This window comes from Mauremys mutica, chromosome 1, assembly GCF_020497125.1.
Source record: "Mauremys mutica isolate MM-2020 ecotype Southern chromosome 1, ASM2049712v1, whole genome shotgun sequence".
NCBI classification, from domain to species: Eukaryota; Metazoa; Chordata; order Testudines; family Geoemydidae; genus Mauremys; species Mauremys mutica.
In genome coordinates, this window is record NC_059072.1 from 32,455,365 (window position 1) to 32,474,094 (window position 18,730).

The window sequence follows — 18,730 nt, forward strand, 5'->3', positions numbered from 1 at the left end:
GACAGGGCTGACAGGGCGGAGCCTCACCAGGCTGACAGGCACAGTCCTGCCGCAGGGGCTGACAGCACCAGGCTGTTTGTGTCTTACAGTCGGTTAAATCGGTGGTAGTGCTCCTGGTGAGGATAGGCACCGCCGACAGAAGGAGTGTAGCATGGACATGAAAAATCAATTTCATTACAGTGGTGGCTATATCTTGACTTAAGTTAACTTAATTTTGTAGTGTAGACTCGCCCTAAGAGACTCACTGGTGTTATAGGGTGACCAAATGTCCTGTTTTTAAAGGGACAGTCCTGTTTTTGGGACTTTTTCTTAAATAGGCGCCTATTACCCCCCCACCCCGTCCCATTTTTTTTTCACAGTTGCTCTCTGGTCACCCTAGTGTTAGCACCCTAACCCGCCCCGAATGGTGGAGGGGCAAGGTCCTGGTAGGCGCCACTAGACCAACGCCCCCCGAGACCGTCTGTAAAGCACCCGCCTCACCCCCGAGCCTGTCTGTACAGAGCCCCCCGCAGGGAGACAGTACAGGCAGCGCCCCCCCCGCCCCCCACGAGAGGGGGGCAGCGAGAAGGGCGTCGCGAGACATTAACAGAGGAAAACCACGGTTGGAAGCCAGGAGGGGGCGTGGCAATAGGCGAGGCCGGGGCTGCTCTGGCTCTCGCTCTCCACCTCCCTTTGCCGGCTGGTCCAGTCGCCTGACCCCGGCTCGAGCGGCCCTGATTGGGTGACTCTGATCCAACCGTCAGTAAACTTACTTCTGATTGGTGAGGGACACCGCCGGCCAATGGGGGTAGAGCTTTTTGCCCGGTGTCAATATGGCAGCGCTCTGCGCCTAGTTAATGGGAAGCGGTTGGGATGGAGTAAACTCCCAGGAATTGGGCTGGGCAGAGCGGGCCGTGCCGTGGAGAACCGAGCAGGCGGACGGGGGAGGCGCCGCGCTCCGGCGAAGGGGATGAGGTGACGGGAGCCATGGCGAACGACGGAGGCAGGAAGCAGTTCTGGAAGCGGAGCGGCTCGAAGGTGCCGGGGAGGTGAGTGTGTGAAGGAGGCTGGCCTGTCGGAAGGGAGGGTGGCAGTGGGGCGGCTGGCTCCGGGCTATGTGGGGTTAGTGGAGGGGCTGGAAGGCGGCGGGGTCACTTGTCAGCGTGTTAGGGGTACAATGGTCCCTTCACCCGGTGCTGAGGGCGGCTCTGCACCGCGCCCCCGTGACTTGGGGAGGAGGGTCTCGCGTCCGGCGTTGTAGCACACAGGGGTGGAGAACAGATAACGTTTGACAGCTGTTGTAGCAGCAGCCGTGAAACTGACTAGCCTCTGGAAGTTGCGCTGTGTTTCTGTAAGGGACAGCTGTAGAGCATGAGCGCTGTCCTCTGCTGCTTGGTTTGAGTGATGTACAGTAAACCCAAAATAATTGACTTCCATGCTCCCCATGCCTTGAAGGATGTGGGTGAGCCAGGTAATATCTTTTATTGGACAAGCTTTGGAGCTTACACAGAGCTTTTCTTCTGCTCTGGGAAACTTGCTCAGAATGTCACAGTTAAATAGGAGGTGGAACAGATTGTTTAGTGTAGGTAGTTAACACACATTTCAAGGTATGCAAGGTATGTATAAGGTGCCACAGGATTCTTTGCTGCTTCTAAGGTATGCAATGTTGCAGCCAGGCCCACCCTTTTCTTTGACACTCTGAATGAGGGCATGTGACATGTCTATACTTACCTCTGGAGCGATTGATCCAGTGGGAGTTGATTTATCACATCTAGTGAAGATGCAATAAATCAAGCGCTCTCCCATCATCTCCGGTACTCCACCAGAGCGAGAAGCGTAGCCGCAGTCGATGCAGGAGCATCAGCAGTCGACCTACTGTAGTGAAGACACTGTGGTAAGTAGATCTAAGTATGTCAACTTCAGCTGTCCCACCCACAGTATAGACAAGGACTAAGTTTCCCAGACCTGAAGAAGAGCTCTTTGTAAGCTAGAAAGTCTGTCTCTCTCATCAACAGACATTAGTCCAATAAAAAATATTATCTCCCTCATCTTGTCTCTCTGAACAGATTCTTGTCAATTTCAGTTTGGGTGGTAGCCACAGCAAAGAGTTCTTTGCTCCTTGCTGGCAAGTGTGCCAGGATGTCTTTCAATGCTTCTCTGTAGCTTTTCTTGTTGTTGAACTAACAATTGGAATTTTTATGTGCCAAATCATTCAGTTACTTGAGCAGCTCATCTCAGTAGGTTTCAGTTAGAAATCTTTGTGTGTGTCAATCAAGTAGTGAACAGAGGAGAGATGACATGATTCATTACACGGTGTGCAGTAATTCATAGATTGTAGAAACAGCAGAGACTACTGTGGTCATCTAGTCTGATCTCCTGCATATATTAGCCCATATGATTTACTTGAATTAATTCCTCTTTGAACTAGAACATAACTTTTAGAAAAAGCATCAAATAAAATGTCTTACAGAAGTCTAAGGTGGGGTTCTCAAACTGGGGTTGGGACCCCTCAGGGGCTCATGAGGTTATTACATGGGGGGTCGCGAGCTGACAGCCTCCACCCAAACTCCGCTTCACCTCTAGCATTTATAATGGTGTTAAATATATAAAAAACTGTTTTTAATTTATAAGGTGGGTTGCACTCAGAGGCTTGCTATGTGAAAGGGGTCACCAATACAAAAGTTTGAGAACCACTGGTCTAAGGGCTGGTTTACACTAGAAAGTTGGGTCAAGCCAGCTACATTGCTCAGGAGGTGTGAAAAAATTAATGTCCCTGAGAGATGTAGTTAAGATGACCTATGTCCCAGTGTAGACAGCATTAGGTAGAAAAAGAATTCTGTTGACCAAGCTACTGCTTCTCAGCAAGGTTGATTTACGATAGCAATGGAAGTTTTAGTGTCTCTGCAGCTGCACCACTGTAGTGTAGACGCAGCCTCTGTATATTATGTTAACACTAGTACCTTCATCAACCAAAATTGTAATCTTATTAAAAAAAAGATATGAGATTAGTTTGACAAGATCTATTTTCCATAAACTCTTGTTGATTAGCATTAATTATATTTCCTCTCTGTTAGTTCAGGGTGGCTTGATTTTAAATCAAAGCAATTTAAACACCAATTTTTAATCATGGTTTAAATCAGCAAGCAAAAAACCTTGATTTAAATAATCAACTTTAATAGTGTTTTACATTTGTACTTTTTAGTTATTTTCTTAAATAAAGGCTGACACAAATTGGATGATAACCATTACAACATGTTAAATATAGCCTTTACTAAATTGGTGCTGCTTTTTGCTAACCAGGAGGGTACACTATATCTATACACATGTATTTAAACAATAGTATAGCTTAACTTACATTTATTCAGATTTTTAATTTTTACATTTTCTATTATGTTAGGAAATAGTGATGCATTTTTTTTACTAGATTAATTTTTTCTAATGGTTTGTCTATTTGGATAAATATTCAATTATAGAATCATAGAATATTAGGGTTGGAAGAGACCTCAGCAAGCCCGTTAGCGATAATTTTTAACGAATCTCTAAACTCGGGGGTTGTACCGTTTGACTGGAGATTCGCTAATATAGTTCCTATTTTCAAGAAGGGGAAAAAAGGTGACCCGGGTAACTACAGGCCTGTTAGTTTAACATCTGTAGTATGTAAAGTCATGGAAAAAATATTAAAGGGGAGAGTAGTTACGGACCTTGAGGTCAATGGCAATTGGGACAAATTACAACATGGTTTTACGAAAGGTAGATCGTGCCAAACCAACCTGATCTCCTTCTTTGAGAAAGTAACAGATTTTTTAGACAAGGGAAATGCGATGGATCTAATATATCTTGATTTCAGTAAGGCGTTTGATACGGTACCGCATGAAGAATTACTGGTTAAATTGGAAAAGATGGGGATCGAAATGAAAATCCAGAGGTGGATAAGGAACTGGTTAAAGGGGAGACTGCAGCGGGTCGTATTGAAAGGTGATCTGTTGGGTTGGAGGGAGGTTACCAGTGGAGTTCCTCAAGGTTCGGTTTTGGGTCCGATCTTATTCAATCTATTTATCACTGACCTTGGAACCAAAAGTAGGAGTGGGCTGATAAAGTTTGCGGATGACACGAAGTTGGGAGGTATTGCCAATTCGGAGAAGGATCGGGAGATTTGGATGACCTTGTAAACTGCAGTATTAGTAATAGGATGAAATTCAATAGTGAGAAGTGTAAGGTTATGCATTTAGGGATGACTAACAGGAATTTTAGTTATAAGCTGGGGACGCACCAGTTGGAAGTAACGGAAGAGGAGAAGGACCTCGGAGTCCTGGTTGATCGCAGGATGACTATGAGTCGGCAATGTGATGTGGCCGTTAAAAAAGCGAATGCGGTCTTGGGATGCATTAGGCGAGGTATTTCTAGTAGAGATAAGGAGGTGCTAGTCCCGTTATACAAGGCGTTGGTGAGACCTCATTTGGAGTACTGTGTGCAGTTTTGGTCTCCCATGTTTAAGAATGATGAATTCAAACTGGAACAGGTACAAAGAAGGGCCACTAGAATGATCCGAGGAATGGAAAGCCTGTCGTATGAAAGGAGACTTGAGGAGCTCGGTTTGTTTTCCTTAACCAAAAGAAGGTTGAGAGGAGATATGATTGCTCTCTTTAAATATATCAGAGGGATAAATACCAGGGAGGGAGAGGAATTATTTCAGCTCAGTACTAATGTGGACACGAGAACAAATGGATATAAATTGGCAGTCGGGAAGTTTAGGCTTGAAATTAGACGAAGGTTTCTAACCATCAGGGGAGTGAAATTCTGGAACAGCCTACCGAGGGAAACAGTGGGGGCGAAGGACCTCTCTGGCTTTAAGATTAAGCTTGATAAGTTTATGGAGGGAATGGTTTGATAGGATAACATGATTTAGTCAATAGGTCAATAACGTGTGACCACTGGTAATTAGTACCGAGGGTCAATGTTGGGATATTGAAAGTCTTTTTCCTGAATGTCTGGCTGGAGAGTCTTGCCCACATGCTCGGGGTTCAGCTGATCGCCATATTTGGGGTCGGGAAGGAATTTTCCTCCAGGGTAGATTGGCAGTGGCCCTGGAGGTTTTTCGCCTTCCTCTGCAGCATGGGGCAGGGGTCGTTTGCTGGAGGATTATCTGCTACTTGAAGTCTTTAAATCAGGATTTGGGGACTTCAACAGCGGAGTCAAGGGAGAGAATTATTTCAGGAGTGGGTGGGTCAGCTTTTGTGGCCTGCATCTTGCGGGAGGTCAGACTAGATGATCATAATGGTCCCTTCTGATCTTAAGTTCTATGATTCTATGAATCCCCTGCTCAAAGCAGGACCAACACCAACTAAATCGTTCCAGCCAAAGCTTTGTCAAGCCGGGCCTTAAAAACCTCTAAGGATAGAGATTCCACCACCTCCCTAGGTAACCCATTCCAGTGCTTCACCACCCTCCTAATAAAATAGTTTTTCCTAATATCCAACCTAGATCTCCCCTGCTGCAACTTGAGACCATTGCTTCTTGTCCTGTCATCTGCCACCACTGAGAACAGCCTAGCTCCATCCTCTCTGGAACCCCCCTTCTGGTAGCTGAAGAATGCTATCAAGTGTCCCCTCACTTTTCTATTTTGCAGACTAAATAACCCCAGTTCCCTCAGCCTCTCCTCATAAGTCATGTGCGTCATCCCCCAAATAATTTCCATCGCCCTCCGCTGAGCTGTCTCCAATTTGTCCACATCCCTTTTGTAGTGGGGGGACCAAAACTGGATACAGTACTTCAGGTGTGGCCTCACCAGTGTCAAATAGAGGGGAATAATCACTTCCCTCGATCTGCTGGCAGTTCTTCTACCAATACAGTCCAAAATGTTGTTGGCCTTCTTGGCAATGAGGGCACACTGCTGACTCCTATCCAGCTTCTCGTCCACTGTAATCCCCAAGTCCTTTTCTGCAGAACTGCTGCTTAGCCAGTTGGTGCATGGGATTCTTCCTTCCTAAGTGTAGGACTCTGCACTTGTCCTTGTTGAACCTTATCAGACTTCACTCTGGACCCTATCCCTACCCTCCAGCGTATCTACCTCTCCCCACATCTTAGTGTCATCTGCAAACTTGCTGAGGGTGCTATTAATTCAGATCGTTAATAAAGATGTTGAACAAAACTGGCCCCAGGACTGACCCCTGGGGCACTCCAGGGTTGGTCCTGCACAAAACCATCTTTTAAAAAACATCTACCTTAAGTGTGCTGGATAACTATTTTTTGTAAGATCTATCAAAACATGCTTTGCAATTAAAACCAATTGGTTTACTAAACAAGGAAGTGTTATCTGTAGTTAGTGAACTGAATTGATAGTACATGGTAACCAGAAACTTCAAGATTTTAGATGTCATTCTCTCACACCTAGTTTCTGTGCATAGCTGGGAAGAGGATAACAAGCTTTCCTGCTTTTTCTGCTCCCAGTTGGTTTCTTAACTTTGAACTGCACTACTCATTGTACTGAACTAGTTGAATAAACTGAAATGAAGAAAATATTTCCTCTGCACTTGCAGAAGAGACTACTGCTGTCAAAATCTGGTTTCGTACTTCAACAAATTCTGGTTCTAGGTGCTTAGCCAGTTACTTCCACAAATTCATTGCTTTGATTTTCTTTAAAACTTGGTTGCAAACATGTAGTGTTTAATATTAATTTTTGTATTTACTGTCAATGATTTTAACAGATTGCAGTAAGTTTAGGCCTTAACAGGTTGTCAATTTCAAATTTAATTTTAAATTAGTTTATTTAAAAAAAACCACCTGTATTTAATGTAAATTAAAAAAAACATTGATTTTTTTTTAAACAATTGATTTTTATCCACCTTGTTTTGCCTGGGTTGATATCAGGTCAACAGTCCTATAATTACCAGATCATTCTTAACTTTTAAAATATTGGCACAACCTTAGCCTTCTTTCAGTACTTTTGAACTTCTCCAGGGTTCCAAAACTTATTAAAAATAAACATTAGTGGTCCATGGAGCTCTTCAGCCAGTTATTTTAAAACTCTGGATTCAGTTGTACACTTTTCTATTTGGCAGTGATGCAAGTGCTACTGGAATACAGTGTCCAGTTCTGGTGTCCATAATTCAGGAAGTGTGTTGACATATTGGAGAAAGTTCAGAGAAGAGCCATGAGAAGGATTAAAGGATTATAAAGCATGTCTTATAATGATAGACTTCAGGAGCTCAATCTAGTTAACAAAAAGGGATGACTTGATTACACTTTGTAAGTAGCTGTATGGAGAACAAAAATTTAATAAAGGGCTGTTCAATTTAACAGGTAAAGGTATAACAAGATCCAGTGGCTGAAAGGTGATGTTGGACAAATTGAGACTATAAATAAAGCACAGCATATTTAACAGAGAGTGTAGTTACTATTGGAACAACTTACCAAGGGACGTAGTAGATTTTCCATCACTGGAAATCTTTAAAATGCGGTTTGGATGTTTTACAAGAGGCTCTAATTCAAACAGGAATTAATTCAGAGAAGTTCTATGGCCTGTCAGTAGGCTTGGCAAGCAGGTCAATTGACTGCTTATTATTTGATTGTGGTGAAATATTGTCAAATGTTCCTGCAAGAATGCCCTTATGTAGGTGGTAACCTACCTTTCTGATTGCATCATGTTGCCATTTCCCTTTTTTTTTTAAAATACAACTTCATTTAATTTTTCTGAGTTAAAATAACTCAGTTAAGGTACATTATTTATTTTTGTAATTGGGCATAAGTAGCTATAGAAAGCTAAACCTATTGGAGACTATAAAGTTTTACTCTCTTGTTGTTGTTGTTTGTTTGTTTGTTCTAGTAACCTAGTGTTTTCAAATATTTGACCAGTCAGTTAACTAATGATTTTTGGACTGATTAAGTACACAACCCTAGGCCTGTGTTATGGAGGAAGTCAGATTAGATGATCACAGTGGACCCCTCTGGCCTTATTGATGATTCTGATTTTAAAAATGTCTAATTTCAGTAGCTTTGGTTTCTACTCTAATAGTAACTCAGGAGGAGGTTAAAGTATTTCTTCTTTTTCATCATAATCCTCATATGTGAATATATCATGTCTTTTGCCCAGTACAAAACAGGAAATATTTATTAAATGCTTTTGCCTTTTGTGCATTGTTATTGATAATCCTACAGCTTCTATCTAATCATGAAACAGTACCATTGGCAGGATCCTTTTTTGTTCTTAATACAGTTTTCTATAATTCCTAGTTTCTAATTTATATTCCTTGCTATCAGCTTTCCCTCTCCTTTTGTTTATTTTATTTTCATTTTAAAAATTCACACTTTCCTGTTTAATTTTTTTCTCTCAGCTAATTTGGGTTAAATTGTTTTCAGCTTCATCACCACATTCAAAAAAGATACTGTAGAATTAGAGGGACCCAAAGAAGGGTGCTGAGAACCATTATGGGTATGGAAAAACTCTCATATGAGGAGAGAATGAGAAGACTGCAATTGTTTACCTTAGCAAGGAGGTGAATCAGAGGGGACATGATAAAAGTACAAAATAAAGAATTGTATAGAGAAGGCAGAATAGGACCATCAGTTCTCCCTTCCTGACAGCAGAAGAACAAGAATTTAAAGAAATTGAAAGGTGTCTAATTCAAGATTGAATAAAGAAAATACTTCTTAATACAATTCATACTTTGGCTGTGGAACTCATTACCAGAGTAGGTTAGAGGCCAAGAATTTAGCAAGATTAAAAGAGGGATTGTCACTGGATAATAAGAATATCTACAATTATAATAGTTAAAGCTAAAAATAGAATATTGGGAGGTATATAAAACCTCATGCTTGAAGAGTTAAGCCAATCTCTAAAGAGTAAGAACTAGGCTGGGACCTTCATTTGGTGCCGATTATCCCACATCTGCCTACTGTGTGGTTTCCTGCATCTTCTGAACTATCAAGTGCTGGTCACCGTTGAAAATGGAATGCTAGATAAATGGAACTTTTGCAGATCTAGCATCCAGCGATTCCTGTGTTCCAAATTGATCTGTGGCCTACTAGGAGTTTATGGAGCTCTAGGTGCACAGAGCTTGGAGGTCACATGCTATTAGTTGTTCTGTTGTTCCTAGCTATTAAATTTCATTAGAAAATATATTTAATGTGCTTTTAACTAATTATTCCTTGTCCATGCAAGCAATTACCATAATTGTCAGAGGGATATTACATAATAAAAGGGGAGGTGATCTATCTGCTTGTGGATGAGAAGGAAAGCCATCCACAGTATTAAAGAACTTGAAAACTCGTGTCTTGTCTTGTCAGGGAAATAAGTGAACCCTGAACAATTCTTTTTTCACCAGCTGTATCCACAAACGTGGTATTTTTCTGAGGGCCCAAAAGGCACCATGATCATTCAGATGGGAGAATGCCTTTACTAATTGCCATGTGCATGCTCGTATTCATTCTAGGTGGAGCATATTGCCATCATACTGTTTGTACTTTAACGTATGAAGACTCAATATAATTCCATACTAAGCTTATCTGTGGATCCAGTCATTATTAGAGTACACACTACCCTTCAGAAGATGTACAGGACCTACTGACTGTTTACCACTGTTGAACTTTGTTTTTTTGTTTTGTTTTGTTTTTTGTAAGAAGAACCCTGAGAGGTTCTTCTCTTCTTCATGCTTTAGTTTATATTATTTTTCAGTTCCTAGGTGTTTGGAGTCTGTCAGCACGATTTCTTGATGGTTTGCAGTACTTTGCTGAATGATGTCAAGCCCTCCTTTTCAGGGACTAAAGGAAAGGTCTGCAGCTGGTGTGAATTTGTCACTGCTCCATTGACTTCGGTACAGCTATGAAAACTTACATCAACAGAATATCTGCCCACTAAATATGCTGCATTCCTGGCTCCTAACAGCCTTTGAATTGAGTCTGTGATTGAAAACCCACAGCACATAGATAGAAGGACACTGCCAATTAATTCCACAGGACTGGCCTGCAAGTGTGTCTTTTTAGTTTTCATCTTCCGGTGTTCAATCTAATGTCTGAATCCAGACCTTGGCAGTGTCTCTTGCTGTTGACCAGAATATCGGCAGTCAATGAACAAAACGATTAGCTTAGAAGTTATGGTGAGAGGTTAGTGTGGAGAAAAATGAATGAAGCACAAGTGCTGCCAATCATACCTTTTTTTCTTTTAAGAGCAAGAAAATAAATAATAGTTAAGGATATTAAAATTTTTTCACTGCACGCAGGTTATAAAAAATGCATTTCTACCCAACCCTTAACACTGACTTGTGGATGGAGAGCTGAACTCTGTCGGTGAGCTCTGAGTTGTTGATGGTTTTGAAGATGAGGCTGGGAGCCAACAAAAAGTGCAGAGTACAGGAGTGATGTAGTTATTATAGTAATACCGTAGCACCTAGGAGTCGCAGTCATGACCCAGGACCCCATTGTGCTAGATGTTGTCAAAAATACAGTCCCTGCCCCAAAGAGTTAACAATATGTGTACAAGACTAGTTATAACAGATACAGACAGATTGGGAATTGCAAAGAAGAATGAGTAAGTATTGGTTAGCATGATAGGCTGTGGTCTGCACACCAACAGCCTAACCATTGTCAGGGTTTTTTTGTAGGCCTCACAGCGAAGTACAGTTTTGAAGGAAGATAATGAGTTAGTTTTTCATATGTTTATGGGGATCTTCTCCAAAGTATGAGGCAAAGCATGGGACAAAAGGTGAATGTGTTTGTTTGAAAATGTAACAAGTGGGTGATGGAAGCTGATGTGATGGGCCAATTGGAGGCAGGAGTGAGAAATGATAGGCAGGGTGAGGATAGGTTATGACAGCCTTGAAAGTGAATACCAATAGCTTGTGTTTGATATGATAGAGAAGAGGAGGCAGCCAATGAAGGAACGCAAAGAGCGAGGTGATATGGCCAATGTGAAAGGCTAAGAAAATATTTGCTGCAGCATTCTGAATGGATATCTGTGGGAAAGACTGTATTTGTCAAGACCAGTGAAAAGGTTGCTGCAGTACTTGATCTGCTAGATGAAATAGTTGTATGGCTGGATAGGAAAGGTTGCATCATAGAAATGATCTGTCCTGCTGAGAATGCAAACTGCTACACCCTGCAAAAATGGAGCATCTACATTACTTTGACCTTCAGCCCCAGATCCACTGGATTATAGTAATCTACTCTGAAGGCAGAGGCTAGGTGTGGGGGAGAGGAGCACATGGGGTCACATTCCACTCCTCCTCCCCCTGATTTCTGCCAAAGTTTTCTGGACCTGATCAGTCACATGGTGCAGCCTTACCCCTCCCTGCACGGCAGCTGTCATAGCCCATGAGCTGCATCCCTCAGGGAGAGGCAGAAACAACAGCTGGGAGCTGCAGGGAGAGGCTGCTGCTTTCCTGGAGAGGAGACTGAGAGTAAGGGGAAGGGGCCTTCCTGTATGTGTGTGACTCAAGCTGTTCTGGGGATGGCTGAACCTTTAAATTGTTTTCCCCCACCTCCCACTATCAGTGCGTATGGTTGTCTCAGTCTGAAAGGGATAATTGAATGGTGACCAGATTCTTGGTTGATAGGAAGGCGTGAATATTCCTAGCAAGCAGAAGGTAGAAAAGGGCATATCTTACTACTACCACTACCTGGGCATCTAAGAACAGTCGCTGGTTGAGCAAGACTTTGAGGCCACACAATTTTTGATGAATGAAGGGAAGATGCCTGTGATGGGAAGAACAATGAGGAGTCATAGGCGCACCTTAGAGACTAACAAATTTATTTATTTATTAAAATCCACTTCATCAGATGTATGGAGTGAAAAATACAGTAAGCAGAACATATTTTTTTGTTGAATTGCTACTTTTAAGTCTGTTATTGAATGTCCATGGAGATTGAAGTGTTCTACTGGTTTTTGAATGTTAAAATTCTTGATGTCTGATTTGTGTCCATTTATTCTTTTGTGTAGAGACTGACCAGTTTGACCAATGGACTGGCAGAGGGGCGTTGCTGGCACATGATGGCATATATCATATTGGTAGATGTGTAGGTGAACGAGCCCCTGATGGTGTGGCTGATGTGGTTAGGTCCTATGATGGTGTCCTTTGAATAGAGATGCGGACAGAGTTGGCAACAGGGTTTGTTTTAGGGATTGGTTCCTGGGTTAGTGTTGTGTGGTGTGTAGTTGCTGGTTAGTATTTGCTTCAGTTTGTGGGGCTGTCTGTAAGCGAGGACTGGCCTGTCTCCAAAGGTCTGTGAGAGTGAGGGATCGTCCTTCAGGATAGGTTGTAGATCCTTGATGATGCGCCGGAGAGGTTTTAGTTGGGGACTGTAGGTGACGGCTAGTGGCGTTCTGTTACTTCCTTTGTTGGGCCTGTCTTGTAGTAAGTGACTTCTGAGTACCCTTCTGGCTCTGACAGTCTGTTTCTTCACTTCACCAGGTGGGTAGTGTAGTTTTAAGAACGCTTGATAGAGATCTTGTATGTGTTTGTCTCTGTCTGAGGGATTGGAGCAAATGCGGTTGTATCTTAGAGCTTGGCTGTAGACAATGGATTGTGTGATGTAGTCTGGATGAAAGCTGGAGGCATGTATGTAAGTAAGTTGGGTAATAGGTTTCCGGTAAAGGGTGGTGTTTATGTGACCATCGCTTATTTGCATTGTAGTGTCCAGGAAGTGGATCTCTTGTGTGGACTGGTCCAGGCTGAGGTTGATGTGGGCTGGCAATTGTTGACATCCTGGTGGAATTCCTCAAGGGCTTCCTTCCCATGGGTCCAGATGATGATGAAGATGTCATCAGTGTAGTGCAAGTAGAGTAGGGATGCTAGGGGATGAGAGCTGAGGAAGTGTTGCTCTAAGTCAGCCATAAAAATGTTGGCATGCGGGTACCTATAGCAATCCTGCTGACTTGAAGGTATATATTGTCCCCAAATCTGAAATAGTTGTGGGTGAGGACAAAGTCACAAAGTTCAGCCACCAAGTTTGCTGTGACATTATCGGTGATACTGTTCTTGATGGCTTGTAGTCTATCTTTGTGTGGAATGTTGGTATAGAGAGCTTCTGCATCCAAAGTGGCTAGGATGGTGTTTTCTGCAAGATCACCAATGGAAGCTTCCTCAGGAAGTCAGTGGTGTCTCGAAGATAGCTGGTAGTGTAGGGCCTGAGGAGAGAGTCTGTATAGCCAGAGAATCCTGCTGTCAGGGTGCCAATGCTTGAGATGATGGGGCATCCAGGATTCCCAGGTTTATGGATCTTGGGTATCAGATAAAATACTCCTGGCAGGGCTCTAGGGGGGTGTCTGTGTAGATTTATTCCTGTGCTTCTTCAGGGAGTTTCTTGAGAAGATGGCATACAGTACAGATCTGTTTACTCGCGACCCATTTGCACGCGAATCTGCTTAACGTGCGGTAGTGCCATGCCTCCCAGTGCTACCTATTTAACACGTGAGACTCATTAACATGCAGTACAGGAACTTGCTGTGTAGTGCTACAGATTTGCTCACTAACTCAGAAATCGACAGGAAGTGTGGAGCGGAAACGTGTTGTACGTCTTTACCACTGACGGGGGTGGGGGCAGGGAAGGGGCAGCAATGTTAAAGTGCTGCCGTGGCAAAGGACCGCTTTAACGTTGCTGCCCCTGCCCTCTCCCCCTCCCCCCTGGTGGCAGCCCTGCTGGTAGGGACCCTACCAGCAGGGCCGCTGATGAGGGAGGCAAAAAAGGCAGGGACATTAAAGCGTTGCTGCGGCAAAGGACCCTGCAGTGCTTTAAGGTCCCTGCCCTTTTTGCACCCTCTCGGCCGCTGATGGGCGGAAGGAGGGCAAAGGGAGCAGCTGCCCTGGGGCCAGTGATTTAAAAGGGCCTGGGGCTCCGGATGCCACTACCCCGGCAACGGTGTCTGGAGTTCTGGAACCTTTAAATCACCATGGGAACCCCGGGCAGTGTGGACCAGGCGGCCTGGAAGGGCTGGCTGGGGGATGCTGACCCCCTAGCCCCGCCCCTTCCGGGGGCCAGAGCTGCCCCCACCCTGTACCGGTAAGTGTCCTGAGTTACTTCACTCCTGTGTCATAATAATAATGTTTTAATTAGATTACACATTTGAATTTATATTCTTGCAGAGCACTGTTTACAGATAGGCCTGCAGTATTTGGGATGCTGTGAATACGTATGTAATCCTAGATAATTGTGTGTGTGTGTATAGATATTTTAAGATACTTTGGCATGGCCCTCTTAACCCGCGGTCCGTTAACACGTGGTAGTGACGGCTTGACTCCCGACATCTGCGCGTAAACGGGTCTGTACTGTAGTTTCTTTTGGTAACCCTCAGTGGGATCAGAGGGTAGTGGCCTGTAGAATGTGGTGTCAGAGTTGCCTAGCAGCCTCTCGTTCATATTCTGACCTATTCATGAGGACTACAGCACCTCCTTTGTCAGCCTTTTTTATTATAATGTCAGAGTTGTTTCTGAGGCTGTGGATGGCGTTGTGTTCTGCACAGCTGAGGATATGGGGCAAGTGATGCTGCTTTTCCACAATTTCAGTCCGTGCACATTGGTGGAAGGTCCTGAGGAGGTGTTAGAGGTGTTTCCTCCTTCCAGCCAGCATTATTTCAGTCTTTCTTTGGTTTAGTTTCAGCTAGCTGTTCTTGATCCAGGAGTTGCTCTCTTGTAGCTTTCATATAGAGCTTTTAGTGTTTCTAGTAGGTGTGAGACAGCTGTGTGTCATAGACATGTTGTTGAAAGCAGGGCAGATAGCATCTCCAAATGAGCTCATGTAGAGATGGATCATGAGGCAGAACAGGGCAGATATCCATGATTTTCTGCAGTTTTTTGGGAAAAATACCAGTTGCCCATGGCCACTCACTTGGTCCTGCTTTAGAAGGATGATTGTAACACTATTAGTACTATACAATCTACTCTGGCTGTGTTATGTAAGAGGGCAAGTAGTGATATTTGACAAAGTAAATAAAGTATTGTTAGTCACTTTTATTGCATTTTGGGTTATGGACTGTGCCATGAGGAAGTAGTTTAAGTGCAGATATATGTTCACAAAGAATGCCATAGCATTAAGATGAGTATGTTCATGCTACAATAGGATAGCCTGTGTCAGTATTTCCATTATAAGCACCACCTCTTTAATCTTAATTTTAGTAGATGTTTGTCAGGTTGAAACTTGCAAGTAAATTTACTTTTATTTTGAGAAGGACAAATCTTATTATATTGCTTACATAGTAACATTTTTATAACCTCAATAAGGATGTTGAACATGAAATTGTACTTTCAAGCCTATTTATTTCATGGCATTGTCATTGTTTTTGTTCTCTAATGCATTCCATCTTGTATACTGTGTCTTGAACTGATTGACCTTATGTATTGCTGTGACTACAAAGGAGCCCTTATGATGATGCATGATGTAATTGTCTCATACATCATGCAAATTGTTTATAAAGTACATGGTACATGTTAAATGTTGGTGTGTCTACACTGCTATTAGACACTGATGTCTGGCCTGTGCCAGCTGACTCAGGCTCGTGGGGCTTGCAATGGCTAAGGGGCTGTTTTAATTGTAGTTTAGAAGTTCATGCAACTCACAGAATCCTAGATCCCGGGCTCCAGCCTGAGCCCGAACATCTAGACTGCAATTAAACCCTTAGCCCGAATCCCAGTCAGCTGTGGGTTTTTAATTTTTAATTGTGGTGTAGACATACTGTGTATCTCCATATTGTCGCTTATGATATAACATTTTTATCCTGGTTTGGGGCAATTCCAGATTGACTGAAATGACATTGGATATGAGTCATAGCTTGCTGATCATATGTCACCCAGTACCGTGTTCGGTATCTTTTTAAAAAGCAAACTCTTTAAAATGCTATGACAAAATGAAAAATCAATAGAATTTTATGTTAAGATTTTCTCAACCCATTCCATTTTAGATCAGTTACCATTAGCTGTAGTGCTAAGGCACATAGTGAGATTTATGGACTTAATGCTGATTAAGTCTAAATCAGATACTTAAACCACCCGTTCAACGTTCCATATTATGGAGGAATCTGGGGGGTTTGTAGGAAAGTTAGAAGATGCTTAGACATAGCTAAATTACGTCATTAATCAGGTAGTAACCAAGGCCACAAGGAAATGACCCATGCCTCCAGAAATAGTGATGATTAACTTCTTTACAATGAGCTCTTTGAGGCATTTTTGTAGGATTGAATGAGAGGTGAATGAAGAATATGGTTAATTGGAAAAGGAAGGGGTTCAGAAGCAATATGCACTCTGTGTTTTAAAAAAAATCTTTAATTTTTGTTTTCATTTTAATTCTTCATTTAAGAAATAAAAAAATAGGTCTCAACAGTTTGTGCCCTGTCCCTAGGAGCTTACACTTTTTAATGGAAATCCCGATGGAAACGATGACTCCGCTTCCCATATACTGTGACTTTTGCTCACTCTTTATAATGGTATATTTAGCAACAACTCTTTTTATATGTTTATATGCTTCTTTGAGACAGGAAGTTGCTGATTTTTTGTTTTCTCTTGTCAAATTTGTGATCACTTCTTTTTCTGTCTTTAGTATCCAACATGTGTATGGAGCTCAGCATCCTCCTTTTGATCCGTTGTTGCATGGAACGTAAGTTAACATAAAATTAAAAAATACTAGATAACTTTGACCTGTTTTGGCCTCTCACCACCTCATCCTCTTCCTTAGTTTGTCCAAAATGCTGCTGTTAGTCATCTTCCTCTTCTATATCTAACCACATCATGCTATTCCCTTCCCCATTTTAACTTCTGCTGTTACATTGGCTTCCTGATTCTTACTGCATCAAATACCTAACAGCAGTTCATTGTTTCTTACATGACTTAAATTGCAAACTCTTTTGGAGTGTCTTGTTTAAATGTCTTAGTCTTTTTGCAAAATGCCCTGTATAAATATTTTTTATATAAAGGATTTGTAGTAGTGACAATTTAAAAATATTTGTAGTTAAACTTTTAAAATGAGGTTAAATTTAATCTCCTGTTCTAGGCTGTATTTCTCAATTTTGTACCTAATTGTATAGTTGGTTAAAAATATTGAGACTTTTTTTGCCTTTTTTTTGGCATGTTGTGTTGTCATTGCCACAGGAAAGATACCAGATTTTATATTCTGATCAGGCATGGCAATCCCTGATAAATCAAAATTACAGCTTGCAAATCTGTCTCTACATTTTTTGTATCCAGTATTTCTTATTGGCTGTAATATTTAATGATGTACACTGTGCTTGCTTAGCTTGTGACAACTGCACAAATGTTTGCATATTTATGCCAACTTTAACCTTTGCTTGCTTAGAACACAGGAAGAAATTATTAATGTTTATTCTTTTAACTTGTTCTTTTTATTCATGACAAATCTTGTATGTCCATTTTACTTAATGGGTTGTGCATGTGCCTTATGAGACTTAGAAGAATGTCTTACTAAATAGAATGATTTAAGATGTAGCCCATACAGGATGCAGTATGGTAATCTAATCTTGAGGGTGACAAAGGCATGGATTATATCTAGCAAGTTCTACATCTGTCAGAAATTCTTGCAGTATTTTTGGTAGACAAATAAAAAATAGTGCATGGATTTTATCTCTGTATGACTAACAGCAGCTGGGGAATCCAATAACCCAATATTATAAACTCCTATAATTAAAACACATGGTAGATATATGCGCTTATCTGTGGGGGAAAGTACTTGTACCATGTCTTTGGGTTGCTTCATCCAACCCATTTGCTTTCTCTCATGTTTACCCTGATTGAGCTTCAGTTTGAGGCATGGAGGAGCATTATCTGTCTTCCCCAGATGTTGGGCTAGGTGTTTAATAGCTCTGATTGCATCAAGTGAGCGACAGAGAGAGCTGGCTATTATCAGTATACTGAAAGCATTGCAACCATGCCATCTGGTTTAACTTTCCTAATAACTCCAGGAGAGGAGAGGAAGTGGAACAGTTTGAAACTTCACCTGATGTCTTGACTGACAATATGGAGGGTTGGATACTGGATGATGGTTAGCTACACTGTGAGCTTCCAGCATTGGTTTCTGGAGCAGAGGCTACACAAAAGCTTAAGTGAAGCTGGCAATACACTCTCCCTAATGGAGGTGTTGATAGCCTCCAACAATATTGGACACAATGCTTTCCTACTAGCTTTCGCCAGCCAGGAGTGACACACATCCTAATAAGAGATTGTGGAATGAAATATTGTAATGCCTCTCCTATCTCTGTGAGCATTGGTGGCCTAAGAGCAACCAGAGAAAACAGAAGATGTCTCCTCCAGAATCCACTCCACAACCGAAGTAGCAAACAGTTTAGCCCAAATTAATCTGATTTATTTATTCACAAAATAATAAAATTTCCTCAGAATGGGAAGAATTTCAGCTGGCTACCAAGTGAAGGCAGCTTACACTGGAAAAAGCTATCTCTAGGTTAGTCAAATGACTAACGAGAAATTTCACTTCCCTTATTCTTTCTTAGTCACTTCCTCAGACATACATAATCCAAAACTGAGAAGAATTAGGTCAGTAGTTCTTAAATTAGGAATATTAAAAGTGAGCAGTTTACACATACTATCTGGTTTGGATGCTTCTAAGAACACCTCACTTCATTTGCGCTTCTAAACTTCATAGGCCTATCATGTCACTCCAATTCAAGGAGTTAACACGCTCAATAAGATAAATAACTTCACTCTTGTCTCTTCCTGTTAAAACAAATGCTAGCCGCAAGACATAGCTAGTATAACATTAAAGCTGAGAAATGAAGTGTTCAATAGACAAAGCAAGAAAATAT

The 18,730-nt window shown here is 42.0% G+C and overlaps 1 protein-coding gene across 6 annotated transcripts in view; it reads left to right on the top strand.

The window, feature by feature from the left end:
- The first annotated feature begins 815 nt into the window (after nucleotides 1-815).
- Nucleotides 816-18,730, top strand: part of TBC1D22A (TBC1 domain family member 22A) — a 409,891-nt gene continuing 391,976 nt past the window's right edge. For 3 of the 6 annotated variants that reach the window (XM_044995223.1, XM_044995230.1, XM_044995251.1), the window contains exons 1-2: nucleotides 818-1,028; nucleotides 16,498-16,554. In XM_044995223.1, coding sequence (XP_044851158.1) covers nucleotides 967-1,028; nucleotides 16,498-16,554 — 119 coding nt within the window. In that variant the 5' untranslated portion in view covers nucleotides 818-966. Of the gene's footprint in view, nucleotides 1,029-14,041; nucleotides 14,099-14,388; nucleotides 14,442-16,497; nucleotides 16,555-18,730 lie in introns of those variants that run through there. The other 3 variants (XM_044995243.1, XM_044995258.1, XM_044995236.1) reach the window with 3 other exon arrangements.